The 20569-nt window shown below is 45.9% G+C and overlaps 1 protein-coding gene, 1 long non-coding RNA gene and 1 pseudogene across 6 annotated transcripts in view; 1 reads left to right on the forward strand and 2 right to left on the reverse strand.

The window, feature by feature from the left end:
• Window positions 1-423, reverse strand: part of Rps6kc1 (ribosomal protein S6 kinase C1) — a 144195-nt gene extending 143772 nt beyond the window's left edge. For 2 of the 5 annotated variants that reach the window (XM_008769830.2, XM_039090578.2), the window contains exon 1: window positions 178-422. In XM_008769830.2, the coding sequence (XP_008768052.1) occupies window positions 178-282 (105 nt within the window). In that variant the 5' untranslated portion in view covers window positions 283-422. Of the gene's footprint in view, window positions 1-177 lie in introns of all 5 variants that reach the window. The other 3 variants (NM_001415790.1, NM_001415789.1, XR_001840773.3) reach the window with 2 other exon arrangements.
• A 4130-nt stretch (window positions 424-4553) lies between these two features.
• Window positions 4554-7907, forward strand: LOC134481611 (uncharacterized). Its single transcript, XR_010057319.1, has 2 exons — window positions 4554-4664; window positions 7264-7907. It is a non-coding gene; the product is annotated as an uncharacterized LOC134481611 (long non-coding RNA).
• H3f3bl1 (H3.3 histone B like 1) lies at window positions 6045-20511 on the reverse strand (annotated as a pseudogene).
• Window positions 20512-20569: the final 58 nt, after the last annotated feature.

A 20569-nucleotide genomic window follows, 5' to 3' on the forward strand; every position in this document is an offset into this window, starting at 1 on the left:
ACTTGCCAGGGGTTCCCAGCATCTCCATCCTAGAGTCCCGTCTCTGCCTGGAGTTCCTGTGGACTGCCTATGGTCTCCGGTCCTAGTCTCCATCCCTCCCTATCTACCAACCACTCGCCGCACCCAGCCGCAGCCCGGAGCCTGTGCCCCGCCCGGTGTCCCCATCCAGACACTCACCCGTGCGGTAACCTTATAGATCGTGTAGCCCCTAGGGTGTCGCTGGGGCTCGGTGACAGTGTAGAAGCGGGCCAGGTCCGCACTGTGACCCCAAGGAGAGGTCATCCTCCCTCCGCCCGTGCTTCCGCCAGCTGGGGATCATCGGGCAGCCCCAGCCGCGGCAGACTCCACGCAGCACAGAGCACGAGAGCCGCGACGAGGGGGCGGTGGCTCCTGGGGACTGCCGCTTGGATCTGCTTCCGGATCACCACACACACTTCCGGGTCATCCCGGTCAACGTTCGGGATAGGAGTGGCGCCGCTTTGGATTCTCTCCCGGCTGTAACCTCGGCAACCGTTATAAGCACCGGGCTAAGTCGCTGCGGAGACCTGAGGAGCCCCTACTAACTCTCCTCGAGCACTAGCTTCGAGGTCTACTAGAATTTGCGAGCTGGGGAGAGGTTTGGGCCTCCTGCCCTGTCCTCCTGTAGAGTCCTGGGTGATGGACGCAGTTACCCGAGCCAAGCATCTCCTTTCCTTCACAACACAGTTTGTGCCGTGCCCACAGCAACATCGCAGCGCTCCGACAGGCACGTCCCATTTTTCCGTAGATGACCCCTCTCGCCTGCAGCCTGCCTTGGCATACCACAGCGGCACAGTGAGCCCCAACCCTACATAGAGGTGCACCCCTGTAACCCGCACTCTCAGTAAGATTGCTCAGTTTGAGACCAGCATGGGTCAAGTAGTGAGTTCCGAGTCAACCTGCGTGAGGAGAACCTGTCTCAAAACAGACAAAGTCCACTCAGTCTTTTCTTCTTCTTTTATATTGAGATGAGTCCTTTTTAGTCTTTTTTTTTTTTTTTTTTTTTTTTTTTTTTTTTGGTGATATCTCTAAGAATCTATAATGTTTTGTTTCTTAGGATATTGCCTCTGGCCTTTTGTCAGTCCTAGTGGACTCAACCATCACGTCCCCAGTCAAACCTCTCTGCTAGAACTCAGACTACCTACATCCAATTGACACTGAAACCATAACAGCTCAGAGTCTGAACTTTTCCTTCCCACCCTGCTCCTGTTTTCCCAGCTACGTTTACTGATTCCAGCTGTTGGGAATCATCCTTAGAAACCTTCTTCACCACTGTCTCCAAGTTCGTTTGATCAACCAAATACTGCTAGCCAAGTAGAAGAACAGAAAAATATATGGCCGATGAGAGAGATGGCTCAGCTGTTAAGAGCACTCATCACTCTTACAGAGGCCTTGGGTTTGGTTACCACATGATGGCTCATAGCCATCTATATGTAACTCCAGTTGAGGGGATCTGAGCCCATCTTCTGACCTCTTGGGCACTGAGACATCTCAAGCAGAACACCTACACCCATAAAACCTTTTTTTTTTTTTAAGAGAAAGGACAGCTATACATTGAGCACAGCACTGAGGAGGCTTTAGAGGAATACTACTGTTCCTTGTGTTTTACCCTTTGGGTGGTTTTGTTATTAAAGGCAGTGCTAGGGCTCAGAGTCAGGCACGTACGCTCGCTAAGCATATACTCCGCCCTGACAGCCCAAGAAAAGCATCAGGAGTAAGGAAGAACCAAGCTTACTGACAAAGAAGCCAATCCATTAACAGAGACTAATTCTAAATATATCTTCACCTAATGCCAAGCCTTTAAAGTGTATGAAGTAAAAACATTGAAACTAAAAGAATCATCAAGTCTACAATAATATCTAAGATTTCAAAACCTATGCCAATAATTTTTATTACGTGTGTGTATGTCTGTATGTTAGTTCTCTCTTTCCACAATGTGGAATGCAGGAAATGAACACAGGTATTCAGAATTGGCAGCAAGCACCTTGTACTGGCTAGTTTGTGTGTCAACTTGACACAAGCTGGAGTTATCACAGAGAAAGGAACCTCAGTTGAGGAAATGCCTCCATGAGATCCAGCTGTAAGGCATTTTCTCATCTAGCGATCAAGGGGGAGGACCCAGTCTATTGTGGGTGTTGCCATCCCTGGACTGGTGGTCTTGGGTTCTATAAGAGAGCAAGCAAGCATGCAAGCCAGTAAGTAGCATCCCTTCATGGCCTCTGCATCAGCTCCTGCTTCCTGACTTGCTTGAGTTCCAGTCCTGACTTACTTTGGTGATGAACAGCAATGTGGTAGTGTAAGCTGAATAAACCCTTTCCTCCCCAACTTGTTTCTTGGTCATGATGTTTGTGCAGGAATAGAAACCCTGACTAAGACACACCTTTACCTACTGAGCCTTCTCACCCGACCAATAATTAATTTTTTTAAGATCACAAATAGGGCTTTCTATTTGTCACTATTAAAATTCTGAATTTTAGGGCTAGGAGTGGTGTATACTCTATTCCCAGGACTTGGAAGGCAGAGGCATGTGGGTTTCTGTCAATGTGAGGCCAGCCTAGTCTACAAAGCAAGATCCAGGACATCCAGGGCTACACAGAGAAAACCCTGTCTCAACAACAACAAAGCTAGCACAGAAGCACCACCCCACATAAAAGTCTTATGTTCTAGGAGAGGTCTCAGGGAAGACAAACTCCAGATGAGTTTAGTGGGGCTCACAGTTCAGATGGTTAGAGACCATGACCATCATGTCAGGGAGCATGGCAGTTGGCAGACACGGTGCTGAAGCAGGAACTGAGAACTCACTTCCTGATCCACAGGCACAAGCAGAGAGAGAGAGCTAACTGGGAATGGCATGGGCTCTTAAACTTCAATGCCAACTCCCGTGACATATCTTCTCTAATAAAGCCACACCTCCAAATCCTTCCCAAATAGCTTCACTAGCTGGGGACCAAATATTCAAATACATGAGCCTATAGGACCATTCTTATTTAAATCACCACACTGGGCATGGTAGTGAATGTTGTTAATACTAGTCGAGTTCCAAGTCAGAGATACATTGTAAGACTCTGTTGTAGAAACAAAGAAACAAAGAAGAAAGAGTAAAAACAAATAATAAAATTAACATACCTACACACAATAAAAATGATGTCTATAAGAAAGCAGAGATGAGCTCTTGCTCCTGCTTTCTCTTGCTCTCCCTTGCCCCTTTGTCCCTTCTCTCCACGTGCTCATGGCCCACCTCTACTCTACTATCTCTCTTTCGCTGTCCTACTACCCTCTTAACTCCTCTTCCCAAGCCCTGAATAAACTCTATTCTATACTATTTTTTAAAAAAGCAGAGATGTTACTTTTACTAGACAAAGATTTTAAACAAGTACAGCCAATGGAAACCATATCTAAATTAACCAAAACTAAAATTGTAACTCTTGGGGCAAGAGAGATAATTCATGGCATAAAGGCACTTGTCACCAAGTCAGATCACCTCAGTTCAGTCTCAGGGACCAAAGTGATAGGGGAGAACAGATTCCTGCATATTGTCCTCTGCCCCCATGCCATGGCATTCTCACATGCAGGTACACACACACACACACACACACACACACACACACACACACACGTAATTTCAAAAATTTTTAACTAGGTAAGTCACTTGCTGCCAAGCCTGACACCTTAGTTTGAGCCCCCAAATCAGCAGAGTGAAAGAAGAAAACCAACTCCCATAAGCTGTTCTCTAACTTCCACATAGGCTGTGGCACACTGGCACACAGAGAGAGAGAGAGAGAGAGAGAGAGAGAGAGAGAGAGAGAGAGAGAGAGAGAGAGAGATAGATAGGCAGGCAGGCAGATAGATGATGGGTGCGTGGTTGGATAGTTGGGTGGGTGAGTGGGTAGATGGATGGATAGATAGATAGATAGATAGATAGATAGATAGATAGATAGATAGATAAGCAGATAGATGATGGGTGGTTGGATGGATGGATTAGATAGATAGATAGATAGATAGATAGATAGATAGATAGATAGATAGATAGATAGATTGATAGATAGGACTGCTCAATGGTTAAGAACACTTGTTGGGCTTGCAGAGGACCCAGATTTGGTTCTTGGCACCCACATGATGGCTCATGACTGTCCTTAATTCCAGTTCTAACGAGTCTGACATTGTCTTCTGACCTCTGCAGGTACAAGGCACACGTGATACGCATACATACATGCAATCAAATGCTCATAGGTGAATCTAAAAATTTAAATAATTTTAAACTAGAGAGCCCTTAGAAGACAGCCCAGAGGAAATAGAACATGCGTTACGCAGAAAAAGTAACATTGGCCAGGCAGTGGTAGTAAACACCTTTAGTCCAGGCACTCAAGCAGAAGCAGGCAAATCTCCGTGAGTTGGAGGTCAGCTATGCTGGTTTGAATATGCTTGGCCTAGGGAGTGGCTCTATTAGGTCCTGTTGGAGTAGGTGTGGCCTTGTTGGAGGAAGTGTGTCACTATGGGGGTGGGCTTTGAGATTCTCCTCCTAGCTTCCTGGAAACAGTCTGTACCTGGCTTCCTTTGGATGAAGACATAGACCTCTCAGCTCCTCCAGCACCATGCCTGCCTGAATGCTGCTATGTTTCCTTCCATGATAATAATGGACTGAACCTGTAAGCTAACCCTAGTTAAATGTTCTTCTTTATAAGAGCTGCCTTGGTCATGATGTCTCTCCACAGCAGTAAAACCTTAACTAAAACAGGAACCTAGGGCTGGAGAGATGGTTCAATGGTTAAAAGCACTCACTGCTCTTCCTAGAGGTCCTAAGTTCAATTCCTAGCAATCACATGGTGGCTCACACTCATTTGTAATGGGACCTCTTCTGGTGTGTTTAAAGACAGCTATAGTGTACTCACATATATAAATAAATAAATCTTTTTAAAAAAAGAGAGAGAGAACAGCCTAACCTGCAGAGCGGGTTTCAGAACAGCCAGGACAACACAGAGAAATCCTGTCTCAAACAACACAAAGTAACTTGGTTTCAATGATAACCAAAAGTATCAGTTTTGATACATAAAGAGTTGTGAGGTTTTCAGATCTTTATACCTAAGAGTGGGTGTTGTCCTACTATACAATAATGAATTATTAATGCAAATGTCTCCTGTCCTTCAATTTGTTAAGTAAAATTTCTCATATTCACAGTTATAGAATCACCCAAACTTGTTTGTGGCATTCATGTGTAATTACAGCCTGCAAAATTACTCTTGTCTTTTTGTCCTTATAAAAACGGTTTGGGTGATGTGCAGAATGTAATGAGAAGCTAAAATACCAGGGTAAAGGAGAATTTAAGGTGTCTTGCAACTCACCGTACAGCTGGTTTGGAGCCACACAGACTGCACACACTTTCCACCTCCAAATCCTGACAAGTATTTCAGGATAGCCCAGCATCTCTCAGTAAAAATAGCCAAGGTTGTCATGGTGATGTGGTTCTTTTTTTTGCCCCCTCACAGAGCCTTACAGTCTGACCCAGTAGTTTCCCAGTTCTTTTAGAGGTGGGGTCTCACTGTATTGCCAGATTATCCTGCAAATCCCAGGCTGGCCCAGATTTGCAACCCACCCCTGCCTCTAAGTGTGTGCCAATGTGATCTCACACTCACTCTGCAGAAGAAAGTGACCTTGAACTCTCGACCTTTCTACTACCACCTCCCAGGGGGTGTAAACACACCCAGCTTCAAACCTGACCTTTCCAGTCACTACTGAGATTTAGAATAAGAAGTGTATATATTTGGTCCTTGTACCTGTTTCCCAGTACACGGTATGACTTATAATAAGAAAATTACATTCAGTTTCAGTGCTTTTTTTTTCTGGTACACCAATGCTGAAACATATGGAATCCCTTACAGACTAAATATCTTTCTTCTGTGATAATAACATAATTTGTCTGGGGTCTTGTACCTGGGATGAGGAACCTAAGTAGCCAGGGAAAACAACCACGTGATTAGAGGGTTAGCACTTTTGGGCCATGATCAAGCCTCATGATGAAATCAATCATGTAATATATAATATGTAATATATAATATATAAGGAATCTTCTCAAGAATTATCTCTGGGCAAAGCTTAGGCAAAATCTAACCCCTTCCTAAGGTCCCAGTGATAAACTTAATTCTGATTCTATTGGCGTTCTCCCTAGAGAACCGATGACTTCATTGTGCTTATTTACAAGGCCACCGACCCCAGCAAGAGTTACCTCACATAGTCACCCAGCACAGGTGACAGCTTCCTGATGACCTCAGTGATGCAGCTGCCTTCCCTGGTCTCTCTGACCTACATACTCTAGCCTCGCCCTGAAGCAGACTTGCATACAACTGGTTTGGAGCAGTAGCTGCCTGCTGAGGTCATGGTCTGGTGCTGTCCTCTTCCTTCTGTGATGGGATCAGTAGTCAATGAGCACAGCTTTTGATGATTTTTTTACAAGCAGTCTCAGCTGAACTCACAAAGATGGCGGTCGTTTGGTTCAGAGGATAGTGATGTACAGCATTTCCATTAACACAAACCAAAAAAAGGGGGGGGGGGTTGAAGCGCTTCTAGATTGCTGAGTACAGGAGGGTCACTGGAGGAGTATAGGCAGGAGTACCTGTAGAAGCCAGTATCCCCATATTGATAAAAAAAAATAATCTTTGAACAAAGGTCCAGACTTCTGGTCAAAATAAACAGAACTTTTTTTTTTTAAGTGGCACTTAAAAGAGCCTTTTTGAAACTGAAAGCATAAAAACATTACACCACGAATGAGGCAGGCTGGCTGGATGTCCTTGGGCATGATGGTGACACGCTTGGCGTAAATGGCGCACAGGTTGGTGTCCTCAAACAGACCCACAAGTTAGGCCTCACTCGCTTCTTGCAGGGCCATGACCGGCGAGCTCTAGAAACGCAGGTGGTCTTGAAGTCCTGCACGATCTCCCAATCTCCCGCACCAGGGCCTGCCTGAAACAGCAGCTTGCAGATCAGCAGCTCTGTCGACTTCTGGTAGTGCCGGATCTCAGGCAGCACCACGGTGCAGGTGCCAGGACAGTAGCGGTAGGGCTTCTTCACTCCACCGATGGCCCGGGCACTCTTGCGGATGGCCTTGGTGGCCAGTTGCTTGCACTGGGCCTTGCCACTGGTGAACTTGCGAGCGGTCTGCTTAGTACGAGTCATCTTGTGAAGAGAGATACAGAAGTGTCAATAAACAGAATTTCATGTGTACAATTAACCTTTTTTTCTTTTTTGAGACAGGACCTCACTATGTACACCAGACTGTTCTTGAAGTCACAAAGATCTGCCTGCTTCTGCCTCTTAGGGGAAGGGATCAAAAGCATGCACCTCTATACCCAGCCTAGACTACACACACACACACACACACACACACACACACACACAAAGAGATACACATATATGCAAATGCATAGTTGCACATATATCTGCACACTATGGCTGTAGTGTGTCTGCCTTAGGAGCTAGTATAGAGGCATAACCTGTAATCCTAGCACTAGGAAGACAGACAAGAGATGGCAAGGCCAGCTTAGGCTTCACAGTAAGTTCTGAACTGAAGAACAAACCCTTGTCTCGAAAAGGAAAGGGAAGAAAGGATGGAAAGGAAGAGAGAGGAAGTAACTTTTATTAGGAGTAGAAATGGAATATGGAGCAAGAGGAGTTTCCATTCCCTCCTGGTGGATGAACAGCTGACATGGAGAGCAACTTGACAGTGTATCACGGACACAAATCTGCATTCATTGTCACTGTCACTGGTAGCTTTGCAGATGCCCTTGGGAATGTACCAAGAAGCAGCAAAACTATGGGCAATATTTCTAAAAGCATCGAAGACAGAGGCAAAAGCTGTGGACAGCACAGATACATAAGAGCAGAATAAAGGACTGATAATGTGTTACTGTGTTTGGAGTGTTGTGTACTGAAAAATAAACCAACATAAGCATGAATTAACTTTTCTTTCCTAGACAGGACGGGGATTAAAGCCATCTGCCACCACTGCCCAGCTAAAACGTTATGACCTTTAATTATGTGTCTGTGTCTCCCTCCACTGGACGCCTTGCCTGGTTACAGGAGGTGGCTGGTTCGGGCTGCATATCCTCCATTGCTAAGGGCTAGCCGGGGTCACCTTCACAGATTCCTGGGAGTTTTCACTGCCCTGGGTTCCTAGCTTATCTCAGAGATGCTTCCCACACCTCCTTCCAGCTGTCTCTCCGAGTGCTCTCTCCTCTGTCCTCCGCAAGCCTGATCCCTTCCATTCCCGCCCCCATCCCCTGTTCACCGAGGATTCGCTCTCTCCTTCTCGGTGAGACTCATGTGTGCAAACTCTCCCTCGAGGCCCCCTTGTCACTGAGCATCTTTGTGTCTGTGGATTGTAGCACGGTTGTCCTTTACTTTGAGACCAATAGCTACGTATCAGTGAGTTCATACCATGTTTGTCTTTCCCGGCCTGGGTTACCTCACTCAGGATGGGCTTTCCTAGTTCTACCCATTTACCTGCCTGAAAAGTCAATGATGTCATTTTATCTAATACCTAGGTGATACCTACTGCCTGAGTATACGTTTTCTTTATCCTTTCTTCGGTTGAGGGATATGGAGGTCGTTTCTAGCTTCTGGCTGTTAGGATTAAAGCTGAAGAACATAGTTGAGCAGGGGCTAGCCCAACAGCCGTTGCCCGTCTGTGGGATATGTTCTTCTAGCTAGGCTGCCTTGTCTGGCTTCAGTGGGAGAGGACAAGCCTAGCTTCATGGAGACTTGATGTGCCAGGATTGGGGGTGGGGGGTTATGGGGGAAAGGATTGTGGGAGGGGGTGACGGGGGGGTGACTAATTAATTAATTTTACAAATGACTTTAAGGCATCAGCCCTAACACTTCACTGGAGGGAAAAGATCCTTTGCACATAATCCACTGAACAGCTGCAGCAGCAGGATGTAACTGAGGCCAGGGAGAAGGGAGAGGAACATTAGTAAGATCCTGAGGAACTAGGGGTTAGGGATTTAGCTCAGTGGTAGAGCACTTGCCTAGCAAGCGCAAGGCCCTGGGTTCAGTCCCCAGCTCCGGAAAAAAAAAAAAAAAAAAAAAAAAAAAAAAAAAAAAAAGATCCCGAGGAACTTAAAGGCAGATGAGGAGTTCTGAAGTTTGAGCCTCCTTGGTGAAACTCTGTTTTTCCATCCTAAAGCCACAGGATTCTCCTGACCTTGACTTAGGAACCAGCTGAAGAGGTCAGTGACTGAGGACACCAGATGGCACTGGTCCAGGGTCTCATTCCATTACAGCTACCATGCTGGAGAAATACTACTCGGTCCTTCCCAGAGTTATATTCACAAGTTTATAATTGTCCCTCTGACCCCTGTTCCCACCCCACCCCCATCCCATTGTTTTCAATGTGGAACTCAGTCCCTGTGATCTGAACGCACCTGACACACGTTTGCCTGAACCTTGAGCAGTGTGTTTCTTGCATGCAATTGACAGAGGGGGCCAATCTGCTCGTGGAAAGAAGGATATCTTTATTGCAACAATCTCACACTGCAATAGTCCTAGAGAGGGAAAGAGTGGTTGATACTTTCTGCGCAGGGCCATGTCTGTTCACCAGATCAGGAAAGACCTTGCCTGTCCAGTGTATCTCAGGCCTTGAGTTGCTTGACATATACATGCTCATCTCTGCAACGTATGGACCACACAGGATGTCACCATTGCCCAATATTACGCCTCCATTTCTCCTTTCCCGACTCAATCTCACCTTACATGGTGCCAGAAAAGGGCAACTTTGGGTCTCCAGATCATAGACGAGGGACCCAGAACAGTTACAGAATTGGCTTCCACTAAAACAGACTCTCTTAGGCTGCCTTTTGGCCCTGAGGATATGCAGGAACTTGGGAGATATTTGGTTAAATCTGTCGATTAGTATTTTACCCATGTTATCATAACACTCCAGAGGGGCTGGGTACAGCTCATAGGTCAGCCGGCTCTGCTGTGTACACAGCAGTTACTTCAGGACAGTCAGGGAAAGTATATTACCATAGAAACGGACCCTGGTGAGCTGGGAGCATTGGCTCAGGGCAGGCAGAAGAGCACTGGAACTGAGAGTCCCCATCATACACCTCCAATTCCAGGGTTTCAGGGTATCTCTAACTCTCTCAAGGAGAACCCCCAAGAGGCTCAAGTAAGTAATAAATCATGTAAATATATAACACTCAGGCTCAGATATTTGAGCTCACTAATATTCAGGCAATGGGGCCTGGGCCCCCTCAGTGTTTGCCCCCTGATTAGCCTTGCTGATGCATGTGGAAGCTTTTGTTCCTAAGAAAGGAACATCTTGGCCTTTCTGTTTGGCACCTGGGTAACATCATTGAGTCAAGTCCTGTTTTTCTTTTTGTTCCTGTTTTTCTCCTGAGGGCATAAACCTGTTCTTCTACTGTCCTTCCTGGAATTTTCCACTTGTTGGACTTGGAGTATATATTCTGTGAACCTTAGTAAAGCTTTGACATTCTCATAACATGAATGACCCGAGTCTGTGTTTTTTCTTAAATCCAGACCTACGCCCGGTTCTCAGTACCATGATGGTGTGGGCACCGTTAGTGGGGCAGGTAATTCAAAAATGACTGTGAGAGGTCACAGCAAGGGTCTCCAAGGGCTTCCTTTTCAGACACCTGGGGAGAGGACAGGTGATTGGTTTCTGGCAAATGGTGTTGAAGAGGGTTGGTGAGGTTTGTTCTGACTAGATGATGGAGTCAACCTCCCAGGATATGGCCTTCTGTTGTCTGCTCACACAGCTAACACATAGCACTATAGACTGAGGCCTGTGGGTATCAGCATCGGCATGATTCAGGGCATGGCAGGAAACCACAGCAATGGCCACATCAGGACACTATGGTGCATGTAAGAAGGACTACTTACCCCAAACAAGATTCCACAGCATCCTAGAGATGTCCCTAAGAGTTCCCTGTCCTATGTTCCTCACGAAGGCCATGTTCCTGCCTTCATCTTGAACCCCAGTAGTGCGCATTTCCAGTCTACTCACCCCCTTTCACACACGAGCAATTAGAGGCCAGCCTGTGCCTGCTCACACACACCTTAGCACAGGGCTCTTCTGCTCAGAAACACTAAGGCTCTCACATCGACAAGTTGACAGTGGCCGGACCCTCGGAAACCCACTAATATGCAGGGGGAAAGATGGGTTCTCTATGTTCTAGGTCCTCAAGAGCAGGAATGGCCCAGTTCTCCTCCCTCAGCAGCCTCTGTCTTCCCAGCTGCAGGAGTCTGGATGGTGCCTCACCTGCCATTGTGACTGGTTTTCAGGGAGAACGGTTCTGGGCAAGCAAGAAAGCAAAGAGGCCATAAATGACAAGGAACATTGTAGGATGTCTTCTCCCCCACAGGGAGCTGAGAGGGCCAGATCACGCTGGGGTGATGGTGGAGAGCTCAGTTTACCAGCTTTGATCACCCTGGGGTTTGTTTGTTTGTTTGTCTGTCTGTCTAGACATGGTTTCTCTGTGTGCCTTTAGCTGCCCTGAAACTTGCTCTATGGATCAGGCTGGCCTTTAACTCAGAGATCTGCCTGCCTCTGCCTCCCAAGTGCTGGGATTAAAGGCATGGGTCACCCATGCCTGGCCGTGCCACCACTACTTGGCTTCCATTGGTTTTAAAGCAACAATTCTCCTCTCTAGAATGTGAAGCCTCTCCAAACTACCATCCTTCCCAAAGACCACATCCAATTCCAACCACAGCTTGAGTGAATGCATCTGACTGGGGAGACATCACCAGGAACCTGAGAGCTCGGCCATGATCTGATGATGAATAGCCTGTGCTCAACTCACCAGGACTGTTGTAGTAAAGCTTTTTGGTGGTTTCTACCCCACCCTTGATCATCCAGTTCCCAAGTAAAGCACATAAAACCATTATATTTGTAATATCCCTTAATAGCACTAGAGCTGGGCAGATATCCACCCTCTTTGCTGTTTTATCTACTTCCCCGTCAGTGACCCCCAAATATAACTTGTCATGTTCTGTCTGTGCCAATCCTACTCCAACAGGCCATCCTCAAGACCATGTTTTCATGATTCACCCACCCTATGGTGTCTTCTCATCTCTCCCTCTCTCCTCTTCTCCTCATGGTCTCTCCTCAGACCCCAAGCCCAGGAACCAAAGTCCCTCCTACCTCTCTCTTCTGCCCCAGTATTGGCTGTCAGCATCTCTATTCAACCAATAGTTTTAAATTAAGGAGCAAGGTTACAGGGCATCATTTGGGGTACATGAGGATTTCCTCATCCCTGGGGCAACCAGACCTTGAGGGCCTGTCAACGCCTCCATTGTTGCACCATGGCACGCCTCTTGCAAGCAGCCTGTCTAGGCTCAACGCTCAACGTTGTCCCACACAATCCCAACCTCTGCTGAAAACAAAAATTAAAAATTTTTAAACTAAAAATTAAAAAAAACTAATTAAAACATCCCGGAGTTGAAATCCCTGCCAGAGTATTTGTCTTGGAAGTGAGCAAAGGAAGTAAGCATGACCCTGAGTGGTGAATTTGCAGGGGTGAGGCCTTGTGCCCTATTTGTGGCCTTCTGATATAAGTCAGGCTACATGCACGCTAGACTATTACCCCACCAGCTGAAGCACATCCCAGCATTTGTGCTGAAGTGGCTGGGGTCCCTGGTACTGATGTAAGAGCTTTGGACTCATGGTCCTCTTCTAAAAACAGAAGCCACCAAGTCCTGTCTCCAGGTTATTTTAAGTTATTAATCAGCTCCTTGGTTCATTTATGTATGTAATTTGGTTTTCTGAGGCTAGCCTGGAAGTCAATGGTAGCCCTTTCTGGATGAAGGCTTTTTTAACCTACCCTCCTCAGACACTGGGGGAAGGGGTGGCAGGGGAGGATTAGAAGCCAGCACCACACAAGTCTCTCTCCTTTGGAGGGGGTGTCTTACCATGTGTATAGACTGATCTCTAAATCACTCTGCAGGGCAGTCCTCCTGCTTCAGGTTCCCGATGGATGAAGGGACTGGTGGGAGCTACTGAAACATCTTTGAAGTCCTTTTATTAACATCTATTGAACAGTCTTTGTTTTCCTGAGACATAGTCTCTTGTAGTACAGGCTGGCCTGGGACCCACGAAGTGGTCTGTGTAGCCCACTGTCTCCAGATGCTCTCAGGCAGCTGTGTGGCTTACAAAGCTTAGAAAATAAAAAGGAATCTTAAACCCACCAAGGTATTGTGTGCAAGCAGCATTGTGGGAGAGCAGGAAACAGGCCCAGGAGGAGCAGTAGGGAAGATCAATGAATACGAATGTCTTAGATAGGGTTTCCATTGCTGTGAAGAGACACCATGACCATGGCAGCTGCTCTAAAGGCTGTTTAACTAGGACTGACTTACAGGTTCAGAAGTTCAGTCCATTATCATCACAGCAGGAAGGATGGCAGCTTCCAGGCAGACATGGCACTGGAGGAGCTGAGAGTTCTATATCTTATTCTGAAGGCAAGTAGAAGAATGTTTTGAGGCAACTAGGAGGAGGGTCTTAAAGCCCAACTCCACAGTGACACACTTCCTTCACCAAGGCCACACCTCCTAAGAGTGCTACTCCCTGGGCCAAGCATATGCAAACCACCATAAAGAACAAAGTTGACCATATGAAGCTCAAGAAGAAAGACGACTAAAGTGCAGATGCTTCAGTCCTTCTTAAAAGGAGAAATAAAAATATTCACAGGAAGGGATATGGAGACAAAGTTTGGAACAGACAAAATTTGGAGTCTGAAGGAATGGCCATTCAGAGCCTGCCCTACCTGGAGATTCAGTCCATATACATACAGCCACCAAACCCAGACAATACTGAAGAAGCCAAGAAGTGCATGCTGACAGGAGCCTGATGTAGCTGTCTCCTGAGAGGCTCTGCCAGAGCATGACAAATACAGAGGTGAATGTTAGCAGCCAACCATTGAACTGAAAACAGGGTCCCCATTGGAGGAGTTAGAGAAAGGATTGAAGGAGCTGAAGGGGTTTGCAACCCCATAAGAACAACAATACCAACCAACCAGAGCTCCCAGGGTCTAAACCATTACCCAAAGAGTACACATGGACAGACCCAGGGCTCCAGCTGCATTTGTAGCAGAGCATGGCCTTGTTGGGCACCAATGGGAGGAGAAGCCCTTGGTCCTGCCAAGGCTGGATCCCCCAGTGTAGGGGAATGTCAGAGCAGGGAGGCTGGAAGAAGAGGTGGATGGGGAGGGGAGCACCCTTATAGAAGAAAGGGAGAGGGATGGGATGGGGGGTTATGGATGGGAAACCTGGAAATGGAATAACATTTGAAATGTAAATAAAAAATAGCCAATAAAAAAAGAAAATGTGGGGGCTGGAGAGATGGCTCAGCAGTTAAGAACACCCGACTGCTCTTTCAGAGGTCATGAGTTCAATTCCCAGCAACCACATGGTGGCTCACAACCATCTGTAAAGAGATCCGATGCCCTCTTCTGGTGTATCTGAAGACAGCTACAGTGTACTTATATATATAATAAATAAATAAATCTTTTTTTAAAAAAAAGAAAAAGAAAATGTGCATGAGAACTAAAAGTAAACAAAAAATAAAGAACAATATTAATTACATATATTTATGAAGATGCTATAATGACCCCCCCTCATATGTTAACTTTGCTGTTGCTGCTGCTGCTGCTGTTGTTGTTTTGGGGGTTTTTTTTTTGTTTGTTTGTTTGTTTTAAAAAGAAAAAGAAAAAGAAAACAGGGTTTCTCTGTTTATCTCAGGCAGTCCTGGAACTTGCTGTTAGATTAATCTGACCTTATAATACTTAGAAGTCCACGTGCCTCTGCCTCCTGAGTACTGGGCTTAAAGGCTTTTAGCGTCATGCCTGGATGAAGATTATTTTTTTCTTAATGATTCTTCTCTTCTCTGCAATTCTCTTCTATCCTCCCCTGTCTTTTCTTTCTTTCCTTCTTTCTATTTTTCTTTCTTCTTTTTTAAATGTGTACACATTTGTCTTCTTATACATAACATTTGTGCAAAATACGGTACTTAAGGCACGTAGAAGCCAGAGAAAGGTTATAATTTCCTAGAAACTGAAGGTAGAGATGGTTGGAAGCTGACAATTAAAACAGGGCCGTCTGGGAGAAGAAAAGTGCTCCGAACCACTGAGCAACTGCTCCCGCTTCTAAGTTCAGGTCATAGTTTATACAACAAAGTTAAGCTTGGCTTATTGTTTTTGTGTGTGCGCGTGTGAGCATGCCGGTCCTGATGCTGTTCCAGGCAGCAACCCTGCCTGCCGAGCCACTACAAAGATGCTACACATTGTTGTGACTTCGTCCTCAGAATCAGTCATGTTTGTGGTTCCAGGAGAGCGGAAGGAGGTTGGCAGTGAGTGAGCCCATGAGGTCCAGGGTAGTCTGGACAGTATCCTGAGAACATGCTTCAGAACAGTAAGAAAGGGGTCTGCGATTAGATTTAGTGCAGAAATAACTTTTCTCAGGTCAAGTTTGACTGAAGTTCACCATGTCTTAAAAGACCAATGGAAGGGGCTGGGGTATGGTTCAGTGGTAGAGCTTGTACCTGGATGTACCAAGTTCCACACACAATACCACATGTAGACACTAAATGATAGAGATAATAATTAATTTTTAAAAGATAATAAAAGATAATTTTAAAAGAGTGAAAATAAAAAGGTGGAAAGAAAAAAAAGCATTTAGCAGGGGTGCCTTACAAAGTTTTATGGGAGACTCCATCCTTTAATTTCCTAATTAAGCAAACTCAAAAGCCCAACATGAACCAGGCGTGGATTTTGTGTGCTTGTGTTTTACTGAGATTAGAGCTCTTGTAGCCTAGAATGGTTAGGAATTCCCTTTGGAGTCAAGGATAGATGACCTTGATCTCCCCCTGCTGGGCTCACAAGTGCACTCTGTTAAGCCTGGCTCACTACTGTGAAGTAGCCAAGGCCTCCTGCATCACCTTATCCCAGTACCCACACGGTGAGGTGATTCCTATTTCTGTTCCCACATGCTCCAGCACTTTATGGGAAATGAGACTGAAAGGAGCCAGGTGGGTAGTTCTTACTCTTCTGTCCTGTGTGGCTTTCCGAACGTTTGGTTTATTTCCTTTTTCTGTTGTTTTGTTTTGCTTTGTTTTGTTTTTTTTGGTTTTGTTTTACTTTGTTTTCTGACAGGGTCTTGCCACATAGCCCAGATCTGTCTTGAAGTCTAGAACACCCTGTCTCAGTGTCCAAAGTATTGGTGTTCTCCCAACCACAGTGACACACACTCTCTCTCTCTCTCTCTCTCTCTCTCTCTCTCTCTCTCTCTCTCCTCTCTCTCTCTCTCTCTCTCTCTCTCTCTCTCTCTCTCTCTCTCTCTCTCTTTCCTGCTTGTCTTATCCGATGCAAATGCTTGCGTTCTCGGTTGTGAGCCAGACATAGTGAGACCATACAAAGTTAAGGGCACATTATCACGTGTGGGAAGCCAGCACTGCTCACGGCGTGAGTTACAGGTGGCTCTGGATACATATACACTTCCTTCTCATAAGACTAGGAACAATGTGCTATAGGATCATCCTATAACTCAGCACTGGGCAGGCTGAGTCAGACAGGCAGGTCTCCGTGCATTTGTGAGTAGCCTCTGGCAGCACCTTCACCAGTCGTGCATGCAGACAAATGCTCATAAACAAAATAAACACCTTGAAAAATATTTCCAGTTATGCACTGGTGGCATATGCCTTTAATCCTATCCCTCTAGCTCTTGGGAGGCAGAGGTAGATCTCTGCGTTCCGGCCAGCCTTTCCTATATAGGAGTGCCCTTGCAGGCCATAGGCATTGGGGCCCCTGGAGCTGCCTGATATGAATTCCGGGAACTGGACTTGGGTCCTGTGGAAGAGCAGACAGCATTCTTAACTGTTGAGTCATCTCTCCAGCCCCTCGTTTTAGTTTGCATTTTGAAGTTGAGCCAAGTATCCCACCGTGGACCTACATTCCTGACTCTAGTGTGTGGGATGATGTTCCAGGTGAGGCAGGCACAAGATAGAATGAGGCCTGTCACTGGATGAGAAGGAAGGCTGGGTGGGACACTAGTGTGGCTAAATCTTAAAATGTAGTGTTGAGAGTGCAAAGTACCTCTTAGATACAGCATGTGATGCCAATTTTATAGCTTTGAACTGTATAAAATTATGCAGTTTTATATATATATATGCCATACACACACACACACACACACACACACACACACACACACACACAGTGCCCTGTACTAGGGTGGCAGAGGTGAAAGCACCAGGATCGTGGTGACCGTAGCTGAAGAACTGGCTTGTTCATGAGGATGTCAAGTGCTTCAACTGTAGTTGTAATCTTTCCTTTTCTTTATTCATTTAATGTATTCTGCCATGCATGTGTACCCTCTTACCAAAAGAGGGTAGTTCGTGCATAAGGGTAGGGCCATGTCCTGCAGTTTGAGGGATACATCCCTGAAGGAAACTCAGGTTTCCTTCTCTCAACAGTAATCAGTGGCTCCTCATCCGGATGCGAGACTTGGTGACATCCTTCCTATCCAGGTTAGACTCTTGTGTGTGACTGTCCTACTGTACATGGAGAATACTGTTTCCCTGTAGCCGTCCACCTCTGCCTCTGCCTCTTAAGCTCTTTGAGCTCTTTCTTGCAATAGTCCATGAGCCTCCCTCACCCCCATGGCTGAGCTCTCTACACTGAAGTTTCTCTCTGTGGTTTGTTTTAATTGAGGGGTGTCTTGCCCGCACGTATGTTTGAGCACGATGCATCCCTGGTGTCTGCAGAAGAGAGCATCAGATCCTCTGCGACTGGAATCAGAGATGGTTATGAGCCACTGTGTGATGGCTGGGAACTGAACCAAGGTCTTGGGAAGGCAGCCAGTGCCCTTAACAGGAGAACAATCTCTTCAGACTCTCAGGCAACCCCTCTTTAAGACAGGTTTTTGGTGTGGCTCAGGCTGGTCTCAAATTCCACAGGCTCCTGCCTCGGCTGTCTGAATGTTGAGATGACAGCATATGTGAATAGACTCGCTTAACTCATTGAGTGACTAAAGCAGGATCCATTTAAGGGGACAGAAGTAATGTCTCTGAGCTGAGAACTTTCAACTTGAACATGAATGCAAAATTAGTGTTTTGTTTTGTTACAGAGACGAAGAGTTCTCCCACTCTTAACAGTTGTCATCAGTTTTCTTTCTTTTTTTAATTTTTAAAGATTTATTCATTTGTTATATATAAGTACACTGTAGCTGTCTTCAAACACACCAGAAGAGGGCATCGGATCTCTTTATAGATGGTTGTGAGCCACCATGTGGTTGCTGGGAATTGAACTCAGGACCTCTGGAAGAGTAGTCGGTGCTCTTAACCACTGAGCCATCTCTCCAGCCCTGTCATCAGTGTTTTGTTTTGTTTTTTTCCAGAGCTGGGGACCAAACCCAGGGCCTTGCACTTGCTAGGCAAGCGCTCTACCACTGAGCCAAATCCCCAAACCCTGTCATCAGTTTTCTTAAGGTGACTAATCTCTCCGGGGCTCTACAGCAGATGACTCTCAAGGTATCTTTCATGATCAAGTAACCCTCAGACCCACTGAAAGAATGCACTTTGACAGCCTTTAATCCCAGCACTCGACGTCAGCCTGGTCTACAGAGTGAGTTATAGGACAGCCAGGGCTACACAGAAAGACCCTGTCTCAAAGAAAGGGAGGGAGGAGGGAGGGAGGGAAGGAAGGAAGGAAGTGTAGAGAGCGGCACGGCGAAACAAAGATGGCGCCGACGTCCAGCCTTGTCTGGATGTCGACAACTTACTGCGCATGTGCACGCTTGTCCCCTTGTTAGGGCGGCCATATGATAATGAGATGTAGGGCGCCCTCCAGTGGTGAACAACGGTACTGCACATGTGCGGTTTTTGCACCAGGTGTCAGTTGACCGTTAATATGCTAATGGGGTGATTCATTCTCCGCCAATCCCTGGAGGACAAGTAGTGGGGTGATCCATGCCCCACCAATCCCTGAGAGATAATTAGCATACTGTTGTGTATATAAGTCGAGCGACTTTGCTGCTCGGGGGTCCCTGTTCAAGAGAGCTGTAACACAGTAAAGGCTTGTTCGCAGAAGAATCCTGTTGCCACGCGTCGTTCTTGCTGGCGGGACATTGGGCGCGCGACAAGGAAGGAAGAAAGGAAGGAAGGAAGGAGGGAAGCAAGCAAGCAAGCTATGGAGCACTTTAATGCCATTTGCTTATTTCAAAGTGCTACATTTTTCTTTACACAACAGAGGAGCTAAGGTGTGCTCAGAGGAGACTGGTGATGGGCAGGTCCTCCTTAAATCTGGTCCAGATAATAATCCAATCAATGGTGTTTTGTCAGTAGGGTACTAGGTTGAATGAATTTGAACAGAACAAGTCATGGGCACTGCACGAGTTACTTACATTGTCATTATGGAACACGGCATATAGGAAACGAGTGGTCAAATGTAATAAGCTGCAATTGTGATCACCCTTAGAAAATAGGACAGTATAAAACAGAAGCAGTTAGCCCTTATTTGTGGATTCTGTGTTTGCAAACTGCCTACTCCCTAAAACCTACCTAAAATGTCCAAATCAATCCTTACAGTGTTTTTGGTTTTTCTCCAATAAGGAGAAAGGCAAATTTAGTTGCGCAGTGTGCTTAATCCTGAGGCTAAACAAGGCACTTTGCCCTCTAGAGTTTTCAGACCGTAAAAAAGTAACCGTTCTACTGACTACTTAGTGTCACTTCCCCACATTTTTTACTGATTTTGCTATTAAAAATGGTACCCAAAAGATTCTGAAGTGACAAGTGGATGTAATGTAGAGAAAATGTGTATTAAATTATCTTCAGGTAGGTATGTATTGGAATGCTGTTGGACCTGAGTTCAATGTTAATGAAGTGACAAATTAGGAACACACATAAAACAAGATTTCATACTGGTTGATGAAAATGTGTTCTGAAGCCAAGTGTGGCAGTTCTTGTTGGTAACCACAGTGCTCAGACATGCATGTGAGATGAGTTTGAGGCATGCCTGGACTACACAGCAAGACTTTTGTCCAAGAACACTCAAGAGTGTGCGTGTGTGATCAGACTAGCTTTCCTCAGAATTCACCAATGCAGCATTCCTGGCATGTTTACACAATATAATTACTCAGATAAAGAGAACCAAGTATACACGGCGGATAAAGTCTCTCAAAATTAACACACGGAAAAGAACAAAACTTCCCAAGAAACTACTACCCTCAGCTACACAGCTCTACCAAAGAACCTAGGCAAACAGCGACCCTGGCTCTCGGTACCTTCTGCCTCTCTGTTCCTCCTGTCCTGTCTCCATTTGTTTTTCCAAGAACGCCCTATGGTAGATCTGATAGACAAGGGCAACCAACAAATAACGTACTTGGGGGTTCTCTGAGTTTTCCACAAAATCAATTGTAAAATTCTACAGAAACCCACAGAATAGTATTTCCTCAACGTGGAAACCTGCCTTTTGGATCTACCCAAGCACGTAAAAAACAGGATCTCCAGCAACTCCTGCTTCTAGGTCTTAAGAAAGCTGTCTGGAGATACCCT

Source organism: Rattus norvegicus, chromosome 13 (genome assembly GCF_036323735.1).
Source record: "Rattus norvegicus strain BN/NHsdMcwi chromosome 13, GRCr8, whole genome shotgun sequence".
Lineage (NCBI taxonomy): Eukaryota > Metazoa > Chordata > Mammalia > Rodentia > Muridae > Rattus > Rattus norvegicus.